Source organism: Podarcis cretensis (assembly GCF_951804945.1).
Source record: "Podarcis cretensis genome assembly, chromosome: 5".
NCBI lineage: Eukaryota > Metazoa > Chordata > Lepidosauria > Squamata > Lacertidae > Podarcis > Podarcis cretensis.
In genome coordinates, this window is record NC_137174.1 from 95,028,054 (window position 1) to 95,050,202 (window position 22,149).

Here is a 22,149-nt window from a genome sequence, read left to right on the forward strand (position 1 = left end):
GGGAGCATCAGTCTCCTGCTGCCACTCGTGGGTGGGTGGGAGGATGTCACATGGCCATAGGCAGGTGCAAAAGATGTTCCCCTTTTCCTCGGGCGTCTCCTGCTGACCGAAGCCAGCCTTTCTTGTTCCACAGCTGCCCACACCGTGTCCTCTGGCTATTGGTGTCAGAAGAAGAACAGAAGTTGGGTGACAGCTTTTCAGTGTGCCAGAGGCTGCCCCCACTTTAACCAAATACTCTGGTTGTATTCAGGTGTTACTCCAAACTGGGGCTGGCCGTTGGGCAGAGTGGAAGCAACAGCAGTGACATGTTATCAGGGGCTCGCAGCTGGCCTCGCATCCATTAAACTAGGCCGTTGACCAGCACAAGACAGGACAGGACAGGATCCCATCTCGAAGATCAAAGCAAGAGACCTCTGTCAGCTTCTGTGTGTGGAATTGCAGGAGGTGGGGGCACCCATTGTGGTCCAATTTCTCCGGTGGACCCTGTTCAAAGCCATGTGGGAATAATGTGGAGGCTTGGGGCCAGACCTGCCTCCAATGTCCCTGGCATATTTCATCCAGATGGGGGAAGTCCTGGAGAGGGATTCTTAGTGTTTTCGGTTCAGTGTGTGCCTTGCAGCTGGAAGCCCTGATACTGAGGAAGAGTCCAAGCATCCATCAGGGTCTCTAAGAGAAGAAAGAGCTCCTATCCTTTCTCTCAAGATGCTGAGCAATGGCCATTTGCCCCACTGGCCTTCCACAGAGTACATGGCAGGGAGAGTTCCTAAAATCTCAGCCCCTTTCCCAAGCAAGGCAATGAATGGCTCCAAGAGTACAAGATCATGTGAGGAGCTTGGCTGCTGCCTGAGACTGTCGGTCCAGTATCCATTCATTACAGCACATCCTCCCGACGTTTCTCCAATGAAAAAAGGGGTGTCCTCCAGCATTTTCCGGGTAAAAATGGGGAATCCTGTTCTATCTCCTCCACCGTTTCTCTGATGAAAATAGGGATGTCCAAAGGGAAAGTGGGACATTCCGGGATCTGTCTTCTGTCTTTTCAGGACTTTTCCCTGGAAAATCAGGACACTTCCCAGTCCGGTGCCTCTGGGAAGTTTGCAAGCAAGACCTGAGTGCAGCCACACTCTCTCCCCCTGGTGATCCCCTGCAGCTGAAAGGTGTGCTGCCTCTGACAATAGGATGTCGCCATCGTGGCTGGCAGCCAGGCCTTTCCAGTAACCTAGCTGGGATCGCTCAGCTCTGGAAACACTTCTGCAGGCTGCTAGAGCAAGCCTTCATGATGAGGGTCTCCTCCTTCCTTGGGTGTGTGTTTTTTCCCCCTGACCCCTGTGCTTTGAGGGCTTGGCCAGGCTTGCTCTTCCACACCTGGCCACCAGAGGGCCTACTACTCGTCCTGTGCTTCTCTCCCTTGAAGGATCCGGCCAGCAGCCCATGGGGGGGTCTTTCAGTGGCCCCTGGAGGTGGTCAGACTGGGAGGTTGCAGGGCTGCAGGGCTGGCAGCCCTCTGTTGATCTTCCGCATTGCAGAAGTCTTTCCACAAGTCATGGAAGAGGAAGTGGAGCTTTCCCCGCACAAGCTGTTTGTAGGTCCCAAAGATTGTCCTAAGGTTTCTTTCAGGAATTAACTGGGAGCTGCTCTCGGGCTGTGCGGTTGGATTCTGTTCCTAGAATGAGAAAAGAAAGGCAAGTGTGGGGGTGCCTGCCAGGGCTAACGGCCACAGTGAAAAAACATTAATTTTTGGTAAACTGCTTTGAATTTTTTAAAAAACAACAATCAAGCATAAATTTTATGAAATAAATAAATCTTGAGTGCAGGGTGATAAAAGGTCCTGGAAATCAAGCCTTCTGAGGAATAGTTGCATACTGTCTCGCCAGAGTGGTACATGCTCTGGATATATCCTGCTTGGACTACTGCAATGCTCTCTACGTGGGGCTACCTTTGAAGGTGATTCTGAAACTACAACTAAGCCAGAATGTGGCAGCTAGACTGGTGACCGGGAACAAATGCCGGGACCTTATAACACTGGTCCTGAAGGATCTTCACTGGCTCCAAGTACATTTCTGACATAAGACATTCAAAACCAACAAGCCTGCTATCCCAACCTGTTCAGCCCCCTAAAAACTCCGATTCCCCATTTTAAAAAATACAATATACAATAAATATAGTATACTCCCATAGAGACTCCTTACACTGCGTTTGAAACCAAAATCGCATTTGGATAGAAACTGTTTCTCAGGCGGCTAGTCCTAGTCTTTATAATTCTGTACCTTCTTCCAGAAGGCAGAAGCTGAAAGAGATCATTTCCGGGGTGTGCACTATCCTGCACTATCTCTGCAGCTTTCTTATAGCACCTGGAAGCATAGATTTGATCCAAGGTGGGAAGAATGCACCCAATTATTCTCTCCGCAGTCTTTACAACCTTGGACAGCATTGTTTTTTCCCTGGAGGGCAGCTGAGAAGGATGCAACAGACATGCACCAGATGGAGGCTGGATAAGAAGGACGCAACAGCTCATGATGCCCTGCAGCCCCCCCCCCCAAACTGCGCTCAAGGAGACAGGCCCCCCGGGCACAGCCCAGAAACATCTGAAGGGCTGCAAGTGCGTCCCCCCTCCATCCCTGCAATCGAGGTCAGCAAAGCAGAGCCATGCCTGGGTGCAACAACAACTTTCGCTGTTTGTGATTTCCAGTAACTAGCATTCAGAGACCTACTGCCTCCAACAGTACATAGTCAGAGGGCATTGCAGATATTATTCCCCATGGATTTGTCTAATCCTCTGTTAAAGCCTTCCAAGTTAGTGGCCATCACTACACCTTGCGGAAGCAAATCCCATAGTTGTAACTATTTTCTGCAGTGCCTCCCCGCTTGTGGAATGCTCTCCCAAGGAGGTTCGGCTAGCACATTCATTATACACCTTTAGGCACCTGGGGAAAACATTCTTCTTCAACTAGGCCTTGGCTGACTTTTAAATGTGTTTGGGGGCGGGGAGGAGAGAGGTTTATTGGTTCGTGTTTTTTGTTCTTGTTTTTATCATGTATTTTGTGTTTTTATTTTGTATTTCATGTTGTGAACCGCCCTGAGATCTACGGATGAAGGTCAGTATACAAATTTAATAAATCATCATCATCATCCTGGGGAAGCCCCCTTTGGCCTCTCACCTGCCACCCAAAGTTTCGGAGCTGCAGGAGGAAAGAGCTGGCTTTCTCATAAAGCTGCTGGAGCAGTGGCAACGCGCAGCCCCGGCTCAGCTGGTCTTGGGCGGCTGCTGTGCCATCCACCAAGTCAGCCAGATCACGGAGGGTTTCTTGCCCTTTGTCTTGGTTCTGAAAGAGTAAGAGAGAGGGGCAGTCGTTGGGTGATTCTGACATTTCTTATTTATTGGTTGGTTGTTGTGGTCCTATCTCAGCTTTGCTCCATAGCTCTGAAGGTGGTGTCCATACTTCTCCCTGCCTGTGGCCCAGTATACCTGAAGGAGCATCTCCACCTCCATTGTTCAGCACGCACACTGAGGTCCAGCGCCGAGGGCCTTCTGGAGGTTCCCTCCCTATGAGAAGTGAGGTTGCAGGGAACCAGGCAAAGGGCCTTCTTGGTAGTGGCACCTGCCCTGTGAAACACCCTCCCATCAGATGTCAAAGAAATAAACAACTACCTGACTTTTAGAGGACATCTGAAAGCAGCCCTGTTTATGGACGTTTTTTATGTTTGATGTTTTATCGTGTTTTTAACACGCCCAGAGTGGCTGGAGAAACCCAGCCAGATGGGTGGGGTATAAATAAATTGTTGTTGTTGTTGTTGTTGTTGTTGTTGTTGTTGTTGTTGTTGTTAATCCTCGCAGCAAAACTGTGAGATACGTAAGGATGGGAGATTCAAACTCTGCTCTCCCAGGTCCTAGTATGTCATGGACTGGCTGGACGCAAAGGAACCAGCTCAGGAACTCAGAGCCCGGGGATTGGTGGCGGGATAAGGGTGAGTGAGAGTAAACTCCTTTTCCGTGTGCTTCTTCTGGTGTAATCAAAGCAGTACCACAAGAGGGTGGTGTTGCCTTGCAGGAGTCAGATTAGATTAAATGGAAATGGAAAGGCACCCTTAGGAAGGAGGCAACCCAATGAGGACCAAGCATCTGTGGCTGCACAATAGGGGGGGGGCTGTTGCAGGGTCTGTGCAGAATGGAGTATCCTAGACTGTGGCAGATCTACATTTGGGGGGGTCCTGAAGCTTGAGCAACTAGCAACGAGGTCTGGGTAAGCTTGGGGTCAGCAACCTTTTTCAGCTGCGGGCCGGTCCACTGTCCCTCAGACCATGAGGTGGGCTGGACTATATTTTGGGGAACAATATGAACAAATTCCTATGACCCACAAATAACCCAGAGATGCATTTTAAATAAAAGGACACATTCTACTCATGTAAAAACACGCTGATTCCCGGACCATCCGCGGGCCGGATTGAGAAGGCGATTGGGCCGCATCCGGCCCACGGGCCTTAGGTTGCCTACCCTTGGGGTAAACCCTGTTACCTTCTTCAATGGGGTTGTTCCACAACAGATCACTTTTTAAAATGATAATAATAATAACTACCACATCCCAGATTTTGATTAAAGTTGCTGTACTGGGTTGTCTCACAAGTCAAAGTCAACACAGTGAATAAATATTTCCTATGCCTTGTGGTTTTCGAGTTGTGAGGGGGTGAAAATTAAGGAAACGTTATATGCATGGTGGTAAAGGTAAAGGGACCCCTGACCATTAGGTCCAGTCATGGCCGACTCTGGGGTTGCGGCGCTCATCTCGCTTTATTGGTTGAGGGAGCCGGCGTACAGCTTCCGGGTCATGTGGCCAGCATGACTAAGCTGCTTCTGGTGAACCAGAGCAGCGCACGGAAATGCTGTTTACCTTCCTGCCGGAGCGGTACCTATTTATCTACCTGCACTTTGACGTGCTTTTGAACTGCTAGGTTGGCAGGAGCAGGGACCGAGAAACGGGAGCTCACCCCATCGCGGGGATTCGAACCGCCGACTTCTGATTGGCAAGTCCTAGGCTCTGTGGTTTAACCCACAGTGCCACCCGCGTCTATGGTGCATCATAGACCCATTTTTTAAAAAAGCAATGTGGACTGAAGTCATTTCTGGGGCATGGGCATAGCCAGGATTTATGTTGGGGGGTGGGTGGGCAGGACAGCCCCCTGTCCTGTTCCAGAACCAAGCTACCTGCGACACGATTGGTCAGTTCACAGAAACCACGCCTGTCGTTCAGTCGTGTCGCTAGAATGCACCACAGCATCATCCAGGCGACCTCGGTGAGCATTTCAATTCCAGCTATTCTGATTATTTCTAGTTTTAGTTAAGTATTTTTTATTTATTTATTTACTTGATTTGGGGGAGGCGGCTGCCCTCCCCTGCCCACCTGGCTACGCCCTGTTCTGGGCCCCCCTGGAATTAGGGGCCTTGAAGCTGAACCTTCATTAGTTTCTTTGATCCTGGAGATGGGATCCTGTCCTGTCCTGTCCTGGTTAACAACCATGTTTTTGTACAGATGTACAGACAGAAATAAACCGTAGAGATGTAGACTTTCTGACTATCTTCTTTCTCCTGCTGGTATGCAAGGAAGAAGGGGGTGTGCATCTTCCACGCTGGGAGATGTCGCCTATCAAGATCTTCCTGGACTGCGAGGATGCCAGCCAGAGCAGATCACAAGCCCCGGGAGCCTGGGAGAGGGGCCAGCCTCTCCCGAGGGGGCTAGTTTTCCAACAGTTTAATGGATGCAAGGCCAGCTGCGAGCCCCTGATAACATGTCACTGCTGTTGCTTCCACTCTGCCCAACGGCCAGCCCCAGTTTGGAGTAACACCTGAATACAACCAGAGTATTTGGTTAAAGTGGGGGCAGCCTCTGGCACAGTGAAAAGCTGTCACCCAACTTCTGTTCTCCTTCTGACGCCAATAGCCAGAGGACACGGTGTGGGCAGCTGTGGAAGAAGAAAGGCTGGCTTCGGTCAGCAGGAGACGCCCGAGGAAAAGGGGAACATCTCTTGCATCTGCCTATGGCCATGTGACATCCTCCCACCCACCCACGAGTGGCAGCAGGAGACTGATGCTCCCACCCAGAGGGAGGCAGGGTGTGGTGCTTTCTGAGACTGGACCAGAACCAGCCCTTCCTGAGGCTCTGTGCTGGAAGAGCACAACGGCTTTCTACACAAAACCTTAGAACAATAAAGACTTATGCTTTTTTTAAAGGAAAAACAAAACACCCCAGAATGTGTTCTGTTGTATCTTACCAGCCACATGGGGATAGGTGAGCAAAATACAGGGTACGAAGAGGTGACTGTTCCTTGCACACAGTGGGTGCATCATGGGAAAATTCCAGAGCGCTACAAAACACACATTTCTTGAAGGAGGAGGAGGAGTTTGGATTTGATATCCCGCTTTATCACTACCCTAAGGAGTCTCAAAGCGGCTGACATTCTCCTTTCCCTTCCTCCCCCACAACAAACACTCTGTGAGGTGAGTGGGGCTGGGAGACTTCAGAGAAGTGTGACTAGCCCAAGGTCACCCAGCAGCTGCATGTGGAGGAGCGGGGAAGCGAACCCGGTTCACCAGATTACGAGTCCACCACTACACCACGCTGCCACTCGCAGCCCATGGTTCGCTTGAGTGGGGCTGAGAGACTTCAAAGAAGTGTGACTAGCCCAAGGTCACCCAGCAGCTGGATGTGGCGGAGCGGAGACGCGAACCCAATTCACCAGATTACAAGTCTACTGCTCTTAACCGCTACACCACACTGGCCTCTCATCCTAGAAGATGCCATGGCCGGCTAGAAACCTGAGTGTGAGCCCTCCAGCCTGCCATGGCATCTTATTTTAGGTCAAATGCTTGTAGCATTTGGATTAAAGCTGTCACAGCTCAACAAGCCCAGGCCCCAGCCCTTGACCCATTTTTACATACTCACTGTCTTTGCCATCCACTCTCGGAGGCTGAACCCGACCAGGGGCAGCTGCACAGGCTGCTGAAGGAAGGGGAGTTCCTCGCACTGGCTCTGTGGAAAGGACAGAAAACCCCTGAAAGGAGAAGCAACCAGGCCAGTTGGCAGGAATGGCCAAATGCACAGAGCAAATGCAACCACCTGGCACCTGGCCCCCAACAAGTCACACCCCACAAATGAGGTGCAAAGCAATTACGGCCAAACTTCATGGGTACCCAAAAGAACATGGTTTGGGGCTGTAGATATTGATATATAATTGATATATAATTTTATGGTTTTACTCCAAAAAAAGTGGTGTTATGAGCCATCATTGTCAAAACAAGGTGACATCTGATTGGCTGTCTAAACACTCCTCTTGCTGGTTATTTGGCTATAACTTTTGATAGAATACAGATAACCGAACATTACATTCTTCATTAAATTATCTTTCCATTGATATACAGTGGTACTTCAGGTTACAGACGCTTCAGGTTACAGACTCCGCTAACCCAGAAATAGTACCTCGGGTTAAGAACTTTGCTTCAGGATGAGAACAGAAATCGGGCAGCAACAGCAGGAGGCCCCATTAGCTAAAGTGGTGCTTCAGGTTAAGAACAGTTTCAGGTTAAGAACGGACCTCAGGAACAAATTAAGTTCTTAAACCGAGGTACCACTGTATAATTTTATCGTATTGCCTCAAAAAAAAAAAAAAAAGTGGTGTTATGAGCCATCAAACCTCAGAAATACACTTTCTCCAAAAGGTTTCCACAATTTTGGCCACTATTGTAGACACATGGTTTCCTCCCTGCATTTTATTCACACAACTACAGGAAATAGTGGCTGCCCCAAAGCTGTGCTGTGTGGTTAAAAATTCTACTGAGCTGGCTGGGGCTGATGGGAGTTGTGGTCCAAAACATTTGGGAAGCACTAAACTAGGGTTTCCCAAACTTGGCTGGTTTTGGACTACAATTCCCATCATCTCTGACCACTGGTTCTGCTAGCTAGGGATAATAGGAGTTGAAGTCCAAAATCAGCTGGAGACCCAAGTTTAGGAAACCCTGCAGTAGACTGAGGAAGGTTCATCTAAATAAACAAAAGGTGTCCTTCCTTGCAGCTGAGCAGTATTATCAGGGCCAGCCCGCCCGTGAGGCAAGGTGAGGCAACTGCCTCAGGCGGCAGATTCACCAGGCAGCAGGTCGCAGCATCAATCTCTCTCCCTCGTTCCTGATGTAGATCTGCCCTCACCCCTTCTTTTCTGGCAGGGTGAAAGGAGGCCCCATTTTGGGGTCCGACTCAAAATGTCTTGGATGGCTCTGAGTATTATTCTGGGCCACCCACCACATGCCACCCACTCAGTGAGTGGTGCAACCTTAAGGAAAGACTGTGGAAGCCAGCAAAACATGCCAAGGCCCCGATCTGCCCGGGTGAAGTGAAACAGCATTGCTTACCACTTTGTCCTCCAAGTCCATGGCTTCGGTGATGTACTTCTGGATTAGCCTCCTGTCACAAACCAGCCTGGTGGGACTCATCTCGAACAGGTCCAAACAGAGCAAGAATACAGTGAGGAGAAGGAGGAGCCCTAAGGGAGGTTTGAGGGAGGAGATACAAAAGGATAGATGGCCAAATGTTTGGTACCCTCTGAATCAGCTTGGCAGGTAGGCTCCCTAGACCTCCCTCCCTCCCTCCCTCCTTCCTTCCTTCCTTTCTCCCTCCCTCCCTCCCTCCCTCCCTCCTCAAAGAGGTTCTCCCCCTCCTCATTTAACACTGGGCTTTCCTCTCAGGTCAACCTACCTCACAGGGTTGTTGTGGGCATTGAATGAGGAGGACAGGAAACCACGGGTGCCATATTGAGAACCATGGAAAAGCTGAGATGTAAATGTGATGAATAATGATGAGAAAGATAGGTGGGACAGGAAACCCTCTGCCCCAGGTAATGGGAGGCTGAATTAGGGTGAGTTTGTGGGCAAAGGAGCTGTCCACAGACTCCGCAATTCCCTTGCCAGTCCATTTCCCAGTTAAAATTGCCTTTCCGAAGCTGAACTATCAGGCAGATGACATAACAAATACCTCTGCTTCCTACACACAGAGATTGTATGTGCACACACACCCAGAAGGAAAATGTTCTGCATATGAATAGAGGACCAGGATGACGGTGAAACTGGATTTCAGACATTGGTTCTATGTACAAAGGGGTGGGTGCCTTCTCCTTCCTGTTCAAACACCTTCCAGTATTGTATTAATATTTGCTGTATCCGAAGCTGAGATAACCTGGCTTCAGTTCTGAAATGGTGCGTTGTGCACACACCAAGGTTTAGCAGCTGAACATGTGAGGCTGCAGAAGTGCCTCTGAGCATGTGCAGAGAGCCCGGCCCTCAACACAGAGAAACCTTAAGCAGACCTCATAATCTGAGGTGGAGGGAAAGGTCACCTAGAGGAGAGGGTTAAGGTTTTAGGCACAGCACTCTCCACCCACCCCGATGCTGGAAATAACAATTTCAGTTTCGTTATTACTTCTCCAGAATTTTCACCGCTGGCCTGAACTGAGCTTCATGAAAACAAAACAGGATCCAAGTTCTTTCCTCTGCTAATTAAAAAGACATCACCCAATGAACTAAATCTTACGCTGCAATCTTGTAGCCACTCACGAGTAAGCCCCACCAAATTCTGCACCAAATTCTGCAGGGTTGTACTGTTAGTCAATGACCCACATGACCATTTGTCAATTAAGGAACTAGTCAAATGAACATGCATCTGCATACAATTAAGCAACATTTCTGGGGGCAGGGAGCACCACCCTGCTTTTTAGAGAGGCGCTGCTGTGTGTAACAGCAAGACTTGTCCTTGGGGAAATCCATAGTGGAGAGGAAGTCCTGGATAGAATGGTAGAGTTGGAAGGGACCCTGAGGGCCATCTAGGTCAACCCCCTCTCCTCCTCAGGATGCTCTGCACTGAAGGCACAGCCCCTGAGACTCAGCCCGGCCTGCCAGTCAGACCCCTCGCTCCAGCCCATGCACAGAGTGCCTTTCCCTCCAGCCATTTAGGACTGGGGAGAAGGAGGGCTTCCAGCAGAGAAGGGTGTGCGGCTGACCCATAGGCCAGTCTCCCCAGGGGTCCTGCCTGTGTCTTCCGAGACCCCTTGGGGCGAGCCCAGCACTCACGGTTCAGCTCCATGCCCAGCTGGCAGCCTCCTTGTCACAGCATCTTCCTGCCAGGGAACAGCGGCTGCCTCCTAGCTCCCGCCTGGCTTCCATGGACGGTGCCTTGAACGGTGCCACAGCCACGAGGGCAGGCCAAGGGGGCTCCAACGGGCTTTCTGCGTAGCTGCCGGCACCTCCGAGCCAGTGCCGTGCAGCTTCCTGTTGTGAAGCTGCTGGTGACCTCTGGTCAATGGCTTCCGAGCAGCAAGCCCGAGCCTTCAGGAAGACTTCCCACTTCCAGACATTTCCTCCTTGGCTGACGGAGGAGGCAAGGAATGACAAGGCCGGCTGGCTGGCCAGCTGGATCCCTGGTGCGAGAGTTTCACAGAATCGTAGAGTCGGAAGGGACCCCAGTCCAACCCCCTGCAGTGCAGGAATCTTTTGCCCAGCGTGGGGCTTGAACCCACGGCTTCGAGATTAAGAGGCTCATTCTCTACCGTGGCCGTTCCTCGCACTTCAGAGCCAGGTGCACAGTCCTGCCGCGCCTGCTTGCCGCAGTCGGTGAAATTGGGGGGTTCTGGTGAGCACTACAAAACCTGGAGCTGGGCTCACATGGCCTTGCGATGATGAGCCTGGCATCCGTCAAGTTTCCCCTAGTCTGGATGCATCTGTTCCAAAAGACCTTGTGAAAAAGAGAGAAAGGAGTTGAGAGATGACTTAACCTGGGGAGAAAACAGCAAGGACCTGATGAAGAGAGCACAGCAGAGGTTATATTTTCTGAGAATCCTCTGGAAAAACAATCTCTCAAAGGACCTGTTGATGGCATTTTACCATTGTACTGTTGAGAGTATCTTAAATTATGGTCTGTGTGTGTGGTTTGGGAGCTGCACGGTCAGGGGGAAAAACAATTCTGTCCAGGGTTGTAAAGACTGCAGAGAGAATAATTGGGTGCACTCTTCCCACCTTGGATCAAATCTATGCTTCCAGGTGAAGCTGCAGAGATAGTGCAGGATAGTGCGCACCCCGGAAATGATCTCTTTCAGCTTCTGCCTTCTGGAAGAAGGTCCAGGGTTATAAAGACTAGGACTAGCCGCCTGAGAAACAGTTTCTATCCAAATGTGATTTTGGTTTTAAACGCAGTGTAAGGTAGTCTCTATGGGAGTATACTATATTTAATTATGGGGTATCAGAGTTTTTAGGGGGCTAACCAGGCTGGGATAGCAGGCTTGTTGGTTTTTGAATGTCTGATGTAGATTTTTCCAATTTCGTTGTTCTGTATGGGACAATGACAATAAAGATTATCGTATCGTAGCAACCCAGAAAGCTGCCTTATCCTGAGTCCACCCAGTCTTGTATCATCATCATCATCATTTTGATTCCTGAGTCTCCTTGCACCATGAGGTCCCAGGGTGGGTCACAAATCATGGAATCATAAATTTGGAAGGGATCCCGTGTCATCTAGCCCAACCCACTGCCATGCAGGAATCTTTTGCCTCATGTGGGGCTCAAACGCACGACCCTGAGGTTAGGGTTCCCATCTCATGTTCTCTCCAGACTGAGCTATCAGATAGACACAGACATGATGACTTTCACAGGGAAAAGTGCAATTCTCCTGGAGCTCTGAACAGCTTTGGATACCCACCAGCCATAGGCTGCATTGATGGGGGTAGACCTTTCGACCACATTTTTAAGAACAGAAGAAGATCCTGCTGGATCCAGCCAATGGCTTATCTGATCCAGCATCCTGTTCTCACAGTGGCCAGCCAGTTGAACCCAAACAGAAGAGCAACTCTCTCCTCCTGCGGTTTCTCCAGCAACTGGTATTCAGAAGCACCGCTGCCTTCGACTGTGGAGGCAGAGCACAGTCATCCTGGCTTGTACAGTCGTACCTTGGTGCTCAAATGCCTTGCAACTCGAAAGTTTTGTCTCCTGAATGCCTCAAACTCAGAAGTGATCGTTCCAGTTTGCAAATGTTCTTTGGAACCCAAACGCCCAATGCAGCTGAAAGCTCCTGCAGCCAATCAGAAGCCGTGCCTTCATTTTCGAACATTTTAGGAAGTTGAAAAACCAAGGTATGACTGCAGTCGTCAACAGCCGCCTCCTTCATAAATTAGTCTAATCCTCCTTTTCAAGCCAGGTAGGTTGGTGGGAGTGAGGTCCCTGGGTGAAGGAGTGGTTTCTTCCGTCTGTCCTTAAATGAGGAAGGGGAGAACCATGTGCACTACCTTCTGCTCCTTGGGGGGGAAAGGTGGGGTATAAGTGCAGTGCAGTGCAGTGCAGTGCAGTGCAATGCAATGCAATGCAATGCAATGCAATGCAATGCAATGCAATGCAATATTGGCAGCTGGTCACCTTAGGCAGGGGACATTCTCAGCCCTATCTGGAGATGCCAGGCACCTGCGACCTTCTGCATGAGAAGCAGCTGCTCTGCCACTGAGCTAGGGGCCTTCCACCCGGCCTCTGGCATGCCCTGCGTATTTGGAATTCCCGGCGGAATTTCTTGTCCTCCGGCTCGGCCTGCCTGTGGCACGCAGTCCGCAACGCAAACTGTGCTTCCCGTCAGAGGCCTGCCCTGTTCCATAGCAAGTGCCTGTTTGACAAGCCAAGCAAACAACCCCCTCTCTGCTCCTGCTGCCTCTCAGGAGCCACCCTGCTAGAGAGCTACTTCCATGCTTACCTTGGTAGGTCTCCGCTCTCATGTGCCCCAGGCCTGTGAGATCGGCCACCGTGAGAGCCGGAAGGGACTTGGGCCACCCCCCCCCCACCCCCGTCTCTCCCATGGTTTGCCCGGGAACTGGGAGAGAGCTGCAAAGTTGTCCCAGCTGCAGCCGGCACCCGCTCAGGAGTGGGCGGTGAGAGATAAGGGAGGTCAACCACCTCCTCGTGGCACACGCAGTACAGTGGATGGGCTCCTGTCCGGGTAGGGACGTGACAGGAGTCACATCTTGCAGTGGGGTGCATGCGGGAAGGAAGGTCACACCCACCCCAAACATTTAAAGCACCACTGGCGCACATGGCAACCTTCCCCCCTGAATTCTGGGAACTGTAGTTTCCCCCCACAGGGTGCAATTCCCTCAGTTGTAACAAACTGTGGTTCCTGCACCCTGAAAAACTGCAGTTCCCAGGATTGAAGCAGCATGGTGCTTCTTTAAAAATGCAGCGCATGGGGACATTTAAAAGGTAAAGGGACCCCTGATTGTTAGGTCCAGTCATGACCGACTTTGGGGTTGCGGCGCTCATCTCGCTTTATTGGCCGAGGGAGCCAGCGTACAGCTTCCGGGTCATGTGGCCAGCATGACTAAGCCGCTTCTGGCAAACCAGCGCAGCGCACGGAAACGCCGTTTACCTTCCCGCCGGAGCAGTACCTATTTATCTACTTGCACTTTGACGTGCTTTCGAACTGCTAGGTTGGCAGGAGCAGGGACCGAGCAACAGAAGCTCACCCCGTCGCGGGGATTTGAACTGCTGACCTTCTGATCAGCAAGTCCTAGGCTCTGTGGTTTAACCTCTAGGAGACATTAAACCCCCCCCCCCCACATTTCTCCAGTGAAAATAGGGATGTCCCATTCCATAATAATATTTTTACTATTTATATCCCACACATCTTACTGGGTTGCCTCAGCCATTCTGGGGCTGACGTATATGAAAACATAATCAAACATACGGTAATAAATAAAACATAATACAGTTGTACCTTGGAAGTCGAATGGAATCCATTCTGGAAGTCCGCTCGACTTCCAAAATGTTTGGAAACCAAGGCACAGCTTCCTATTGGCTGCAGAAAACTCCAGCAGCCAATCGGAAGCCGCGGAACCCAAGTCAGACATTTGGATTCCCAAGAATGTTCACAAACTGGAACACTGCTTCTGGGTTTGCGGAGTTCGGGAGCCAAAACATTCGGGTCGCAAGGCGTTCAACTGCCAAGGTACGACTTTAATACATAAAAAAAACAGAAAAACATAATAAAACATTAAACATGCCTATAAAGGATTCCCTTCAGACGGCTCGGGGGTCAGATAACTCTAAATCCTCCAGCATTTCTCCAAAGGAAAAGTGGGACATTCCGGGATCAAATCAGAAACTGGGGCGGCTTCTCCCACATCAGGGGTGTCCCTGGAAAATAGGGATACTTAAAGAGGTCTGAAGGGGCCTTAGTCACCGCTGTCACCTGCAAAAAGAGTCTGGACATAAGAGCTTGCCTCCAGATTTCTGTGAAATGTACCCCTATCATCCTGGGGTCCCTCAAAAAAAGTGCTGGCTCAGAAAGGACTGCCTGGCAGGAGAAGGCTAGAAAGATGTTGTTGGAAAACAGGGGAGGGCAACTGTCAGCCTGCAGGCTTCAAAACAGCCTCCTGTTGGAGACTCAAGAAGGGCTGGTTGCGTTAGTCTGTTGCCAAAAAGAGCCTTGTGGCACCTTAAAAGCCAACAGATGTCTTGGGGCGGCGCCGGCCCAACCAAGAGGCAAGGTGGGGCTACTGCCTCAGGCGACAAAATTCACAGGAGCAGCAGATGCGGATGTCAATTTTTCCTCCCCCGCTTGTTCCTGATGTAGATCTTCCCCCATCCCTTCTTCCCTGGCAGAAAGGGGGACATCATTTTGGGGTACACATCAGATGCCAAAATGTCTTGGGCCGGCCCTGCATTTGGGTGTAAATTTTCAGGAATTCAGGCAGCAGTTCCTGCTGGACCACTTGAAAACCGCTGAAGGTCTTGGTGGGCTGCCTAATTACCTCTCTGCCTGTTGTAGCAACAGTGATGCTCTGTACTCGATGCTGTACAATTTTAAATCATTTCCCCCTTTCTGCTTCTTTTATTTCTTATGTATTGCATTTTCTTATATGACAGTTTGGATTCCACAGAATTCGTAACGCCATGGCTCTGGGTCTGCCAGCATAATCGGGCAGGCCAAAGAAAACCTTTTCCCCCCTTCCTTTTTCAAGAGAGGTTTCTCCGCACAGCAGTTCTGGAAAATCACCACCAGATGGAAGCAGAAAATAATCTCCGAAGCCGTGGAAGAGACCGGACCCTAAATGAAATGGGAAAGGGGCCGTTGCTTTCGGTAATGGGATGTCAGGGTGAGTTACAGGGCAGTTCGATGTGTGTTTACCTACTGTGTTCAGTGGGAAAGACTCTCAGGAAAATCGTATCGCAGAATCATAAAATCCAAGATGAGGCTGGATGCATTGCAAGGGGGTTGGACTAGATGACCCTTGGGGTCCCTTCGAACTCTACAATTCTATGATTCTCTGATGTGGAGGAAAATGAAGGTGCTTAGGTATCATATGGTGCAGCTGGCTGGCTCCCTCTCCTTCTCCTATTGCGTATATTTGCACTTTTCTTTGCACGAAACTAAGGCATATATCCTTTGGGGGGTCTGCAATCCTTTGTGCGCTTACCTAGGAGAAAGCGCTACTAAAACTAAGCGGGTCTTACTTCTGAGTAAACATGAATCGGATCGCTTTAGAGCCGTTTCGTCAGCTTGCCAAATTATGCAATTTTATACGCTCAGTATGGTGCATTTTACGTTGTTTAAAATATAAAAGGAGTTTGGGTTAGATCAGCTGAATGTATTTCCATTTCCCCCAAGATTTCTAGTTGTTGACCCCTCCACCTCAAAAAACAAAAAAACCACCATTTCCCCTCCTGGTGAAAGTCCTTATCACTTGCTAATGTTGGCACTTCCACACCGCTATTAAGGCACAGCTACAGGGGTCAATTAAAAAAAGTTGGCAACTCTATTGGGTACTAATCTGAGTTCTTTGTTCCTGGAGAGCCAGACAAAGACATGTGTTAATGATCTGAGCTGTGATTTTCTAGATGTTCAATTTAATTGGAGCTGCCAAAATCGGGCCGGGGTTGTCAGATGTCCATCTCTCTCTCTCTCTCTCTCTCTCTCTCTCTCTCTCTCTCTCTCTCTCTCTCTCTCTCGGGGTGCAAAGGGACAAAGCGAATACACATTGAGAACATTTGCGCCAACTACCTAACATTTGTTTAGTGAAAAGCATGTGCTAAGCGTTGAAGAGAGGATTCGCCTGGCTGGGGTCAGTGGTCCCCTCCCTTCCCCACCCCCTTCATCACAGGCCCTACCTTCCTCCTCTCCCCACCCCCCACCCCCAACACCTGCAGCCTGCACATTTCTCTGTGCTTGGGAACAAACCACATTGAGATCAGTGGGGATTGCATCTAAATCAGGTTTCCCCAAAGTGGTGCCCTTCTGGATTCTAGCATCCACCCTAATAAAGCAGCACAGCTCAACTGGTTCCTGGAAGGACCATTTGCCATGTGGCTACTATCCAGAATGGATGCCCTACTCAGATCAGGACCTCATACCAATTTTCTGGTGGAGAGCTGCCACCTTCAACACATACCTTACCCCAAAGAACCACACCTCCAGCCTGCTTTCCTGTGTTTATCCATTCGCTTGAATGTCAACTTCAGGGAAATCAACTGAGCTCATATCAAAGTCACCCCAAAATCTGCCCTCTGGATGTTTGGGGCATCCACAGCCACCAGCCCCAGCCAGCAAAGCTGCAGGAGAAAGCAAATCTAAGTAAACATTTGTGAGATCAGGAATATCAGCACCTGGATTGGTGTAGAGATCACAGAATTGTAGAGTTGGAAGGGACCCCCAGCAATGTAGGAATATTTTTGCCCAACGTGGGGCTCGAACCCTCAACCTTGAGATTAAGAAATGCAGTACATCTCGCCATAGCAGGGAAAGCTGTGGCAAGGGGGCCTGAGTCTGCCCGACTGCTGCTAAATGTTGGCAAGGAACTTCAAGTCCAGAACCCTCTTCCTTATTTACTACTTATTGCATTTCTATCTCCACTTTCCTATGAGAAGCTATGGCATACAAAGTCCCCCCCCCCATTTTATCCTCACAACAACCCTCTGAGGTAGGTTAGACTGAGAGACAGTGCTTGCCCAAGACCGCCCAGTGAGATTCAAACCCTTGACTCCCAGGTCCTAGTCCAACACCCTAACCACTGCGCCACACTGTCTCCTGGGCTTCATAGGCTTCTTTAGCTTCATACACACCACACATCTGAAGTGCTCGGCTTCCCCCAAATAATCCTGGGAACTGTACTTTGCCCCTTGACAGAGCTACAGTTCCCAGCACCCTAAACAAACAATGAGTTCCCAGGATTTTATGGGGGGACACTGAGTGCTTTCAATGCACAATGTTACGCAGCTCTTTATCTTTAAAGCAAGCTTGGACTGGACTATTCAGCATGTTCTGAATATACAGTATTCTGAATTCTGGAGACAGGTTGACCCCTAGTGCTGTCAATGAAGTATCTGGGCTGAGCCAGGTGGCCTGCATATCTGGGTGACCTTTTTCCTCCTGGGGTGATGGTAGTGATAGCCCCTTGATAGGGTTGTTCTTGCCCATGGCTGGGAGCCATTTGCACTCCATTAGAAAGAGACTAAAGGGAGGGGGGGTTGGTGCTGTGGTATAAACCACTGAGCCTTGGGCTTGCCAAGGAAGGTCAGTGGTTCAAATCCCTGCGACGGGGTGAGCTCCCATTGTGCGGTCCCAGCTCCTGCCAACCTATCAGTTCGAAAGCATGTCAAAGGGCAAGTAGATAAATAGGTACCGCTCCGGCGGGAAGGTAAACGGTGTTTCCGTGCACTGCTCTGGTTCACCAGAAGCAGTGTAGTCATGCTGGCCACATGACCCGGAAAAACTGTCTGCAGACAAACATTGGCTCCCTTGGCCAGTAAAGCGAGATGAGTACCGCAACCCCAGAGTCGTTTGCGACTGGAATTAATTATCAGGGGTCCTTTACCTTTTTTTTCAGGAAGAGGCTAAATGATCCTTGCAGATGCAGAGTAGGTGAGACTGTAGGAGAGGAAGGAAGGAAGGGGAGAAGGAGCCCATGATTACTCTTTAGCCAGTGGACTGTGCTGGGGCAAAAAATTGAGTTCAGAGTGGGCAGGGCTCTTTCCTTCCTGTTTGCCTCTTGCAATTTTCTCAGGCATGGGCTTAGATCCACAAAAATTATTGGAGAGCATTATTGGAAAGTATACCTGAAGGAGCGTCTCCACCCCCATCATTCAGCCCAGACACTGAGATCCACCTCCAAGAGCCTTTTGGCGGTTTGCTCCCCGCAAGAAGTGAGGTTACAGGGAACCAGGCAGAGAGCCTTCTCAGTAGTGGCACCCGCCCTATGGAACGCCCTCCCATCAGATGTCAAGGAAATAAACAACTATCTGACTTGTAGAAGACATCTGAAGGCAGCCTTGTTTAAGGAAGGTTTTAATGTTTGATGTTTTATTGTGTTTTTAATATTTTGTTGGAAGCTGCCCAGAATGGCTGGGGAAATCCAGCCAGATGGGCAGGGTATAAATAAATAAAAAGTGGTTTTCTGTTATGTTCTCATTAACGGTGGCACATAGCCCCCTGGTGGAACAGACTTCCTTTGTTGTTGTTGTTTAGTCATTTAGTCGTGTCCGATTCTTTGTGACCCCATGGACCAGAGCACGCCAGGCACTCCTGTCTTCCACTGCCTCCTGCAGTTTGGTCAGACTCATGCTGGTAGCCTCGAGAACGCTGTCCCACCATCTCGTCCTCTGTCGTCCCCTTCTCCTTGTGCCCTCCATCTTTCCCAACATCAGGGTCTTTTCCAGGGAGTCTTCTCTTCTCATGAGGTGGCCACAGTATTGGAGTCTCAGCTTCAGGATCTGTCCTTCTAGTGAGCACTCAGGGCTGATTTCCTTTAGAATGGAGAGGTTTGATCTTGTTGCAGTTCATGGGACTCTCAAGAGTCTCCTCCAGCACCATAATTCAAAAGCATCAATTCTTCGGTGACCAGCCTTCTTTACGGTCCAGCTCTCACTTCCATACATCACTACTGGGAAAACCATAAAACCATAGCTTTAACTATACGGACCAATAGTACTGACCCCTTCATGGATCACTGCCTTGCCGTGGCGAAGGGGCTTGAATAACTCAGAGAAGCTATGAACTATGCCGTGCAGGGCACCCAAGATGGACAGGTCATAGTGGAGAGTTTTGACCAAACGTGATCCACCTGGAGCAGGAACCGGCAAGCCACTCCAGTATCCCTGCCAAGGAAACTCCATGGACAATTTCAACATACAAACTATCAAAACCTATCATATTCACTATTCCCCCCCCACCCCCTTCAAACCCTTCCTCCCGCCCCTAGGACTTCCCTCACCTCCTCTCTCTGATTTCTCTACATATATTATTCTCTGCATGTTATAAAATTGTACATATCCTTACCTTATCTATCTATCATGTTATCAACCAATAAATTTGTGTATGTTTATTCAAACCCTGCCAAGGAGTCCAGTTCTTTTTGTTGTCTTTTTAGATAAAAAGCTCCCATTCTTCCTTAAAGTCACAGTTGTCCTTGTCCCGGAGTTTGTATGTCAACTTAACCAGTAGAAGCGTGTTTTAATGGTCTGGCGTGGGTGCAACGTGGCTGCGTGATGGATCACCCACAAGACTTATTCACTGTGCAGCTCTGCTGGAAAAGATGACTTGCGTTTCATTCTTGGGCATGTGTGTTTGCTTTTAACAATGTGCAAAACCGTCCTCTGGCCCCGGATCCACACTCAGGCTGGGCTCTGAATCACCCCAGAAGCTTCCTCCTTCCCTGCAAGGATGCCGCTGGGTTCTCATCCTGGCATTAAAGCCATCCTGTTAGCATGGGCTATTGGGGGGGGGGCGGAGGAGAGGGTTGGAGAGGGGAGGCCTTTTGAAGCCCCTATAAAAGCCCACAATTACAGCTGGACAAACTGGGGCAAACAAAAGAGAGAGCCTGGGAGACTAATCTTTCCGCCAAGCAAACAGATGGGCTTGCAAGGGGGGGGGGACACCAAGAGATTGAGGGTCCATAAACATCTTCCACTGGCTTCCCAGAAGAGATGCAATTGTCTCTTGGTTTTCTCCAATGCTGTGTGTCTGATTCTGTTGTGTTGTAGCTAGTGGTAGGTGCCTGAAACGCTGAAGAGTGGCTGCCTGTCAGTGTAGACAGTACTGAGCTGCATAGACCATTGTATAATTCAGCTTCCTTTGTTCCTGCATGTGCTATCTCAGCAGTTCCTAGCTGTTTTGGTATGGTGATCCACAAAACCAAATTCGCTTGGTATGCTGATCTATTGACTTATTGTCATGTGAAATTTCTACCTGGGGGGTCTTTGGCAGCCATTGGTTTTGGGCATGGCAACGTTTTCATAACCATGACTTGAGACATCCAAGCAAAACTTGTCTGAGTACCCACAAGGACCTTGTGGCCAAGCAGCACAGGATCTCCCATGAGCCCGAGTGGATCCCAAGTGTTACAAGCTAAGATGTAAGTCTTGGTTACAAGCGTCAACTCAGTATTATAATAGGCCAGCAAAAGAAAAGTTGTTAGAGGCATTCATCAAGATGATCAAGGGGCTGGAAACCAAGCCTTATGAGGAACAGTTGAAGGAGTTGGGTATGTTTAGCCTAGAAAAGAGGAAACCGAGAGGAGATATGATAGTCGTCTTCAAATAACTCAAGGGAACAAGCTTGTTTTCTCCTGTTCCAGCGGGTAGGACATGAACCAGTGGTTTCAAGTTACAGGAAAGGAGAACTTCCTGGTGCTAAGAGCTGTTTGACAGTGGAATGGACTCTTTAAGAAGGCAATGGAGTCTCCTTCCTAGGTTTTTAAGCAGAGATTGGATGGCCATCTGTCATGGATGCAACCGTTCCTCATAAGGCTTGGGTTCCAAACCCTTGATCACCTTGGTTGCCCTCCTCTGCACATGTTCCATTTTGTCAACACCCTTCCTAAACTGTGGTGCCCAGAATTGGACACAGTATTCCCGGTGTGGTTTGACCGAGGTAAATGCATTACACTGGCACTTTATTGCATGCTTCTAAGGAATGCTGATGTATTCCACTTAGCAAGCAGACATTAATTCATTGTATGCTGCATGTATACACACAAACATAGGTCAGTATGTGTTTGGTTCCAGTAGATCTGCAAGATGCCCTCCACCTTTCGTGAAAAGGTGAACAAAGATGCTTGCTCACCTGTAGTGCTGCAAGAAGGTATGGGCACACACACCCATTTTCTCAGGGATAGGGAACCTGCGTCAGGAAAATGGATGGGCTTCTTTTCCCACCCATCCCTGCCTCCATGTAACTGTACAGGCTCCGGATGTGAGCTTTCCCAGCCTCCCATCGCTTCCTTCTAATAGCAAACCCAGACAGCGAGTGTTAACAATACGGGTCAACTAAAAAGCAAGGGGAGCTTACTAGCATGGAAACGTTTGCAAACATCTTTGATAAATTAAAACTTGAGGAGGCAAAAAACAGCCACTCCTAAACAGCCCAATGAGTAGTAGCACACATGCTCAGTGGTCACAGAATGGTGTGTGTTGGTTGGAAAACAGAAAGCAGGGAGATGGAACGAGCCACCTTGCAGGAGAGTATGGCTGTGAGCAGGAGCTTTCCTGTTGCAAAGTGAGGATCCACTACAACATTTTGTTGCAGATCCTCTTCTTCTTTTTTAAAATCAGTCTTGCCTCCTCCAGCCTAAAAACACACACTCAGATTTTGCATTTGCAAAATGGCACATTAGCAGTCATTAGGTGAATCCACACAGAAGCCTGTGCTTCTCCACAAGGTCTGAAACAGGCTCTTTCTAGCTTGGGAATATTTAGCAAGAACATTGTTAAAATCTGGCAGGTCACAACAGGCTGTAATGATAGCAGAGTCACTAGGGAGGAAGTACCATTGAACATAGTGGAGCTTGGTTCAGGTAGGTAGCCGTGTTGGTCTGACACAGTCGAGATAAATAAAAAAATTAAAAAATTGTCCAGTAGCACCTTCGAGACCAACTACATTTGCTGTGGGTATAAGCTTTCTTGTGCATGCACACTTATTCAAAGGAGCTTGTTTCTGACTAAATGTCTACAGGACTGGATAGTAAGTCATTCCATTGTTCACCTGGCGGGGGATGCCATGTCCTTCCCAAATGCATCTCAGTGGACCTCCAGACTGTCATTTCTTTTGTGGTTAGTGTTCAAGGACACGCCAGGGAATTTAGGCTTGGGCAATTGAA

General features: G+C 49.3%; 1 protein-coding gene across 2 annotated transcripts; it reads right to left on the reverse strand.

Moving 5' to 3' along the window:
* Positions 1 to 269: 269 nt before the first annotated feature.
* Positions 270 to 12,884, reverse strand: THPO (thrombopoietin). Of its 2 annotated transcripts, XM_079978324.1 has the most exons (6): positions 12,759 to 12,884; positions 10,103 to 10,763; positions 8,393 to 8,523; positions 6,933 to 7,019; positions 3,156 to 3,320; positions 270 to 1,660 (listed from the first exon to the last, which is right to left on the reverse strand). In XM_079978324.1, exons 2-6 carry the CDS (start codon positions 10,113 to 10,115, stop codon positions 1,442 to 1,444), a joined length of 615 nt encoding a protein of 204 aa, XP_079834450.1. In that variant the 5' UTR covers positions 10,116 to 10,763; positions 12,759 to 12,884; the 3' UTR covers positions 270 to 1,441. The 2 variants fall into 2 exon arrangements, with proteins under 2 accessions (XP_079834450.1, XP_079834451.1); XM_079978325.1 differs by lacking the exons at positions 10,103 to 10,763; positions 12,759 to 12,884 and adding an exon at positions 8,736 to 8,753.
* Positions 12,885 to 22,149: the final 9,265 nt, after the last annotated feature.

Excerpts from the sequence above, each read along its gene's own strand:
- THPO (XM_079978324.1), bottom strand. Across the intron at positions 7,020-8,392 it reads TGGACTTGGAGGACAAAGTG|AGCCAGTGCGAGGAACTCCC; the intron begins GTAAGCAATGCT and ends TCCTTTCCACAG. Across the intron at positions 3,321-6,932 it reads GAGAGTGGATGGCAAAGACA|AACCAAGACAAAGGGCAAGA; the intron begins GTGAGTATGTAA and ends TTACTCTTTCAG.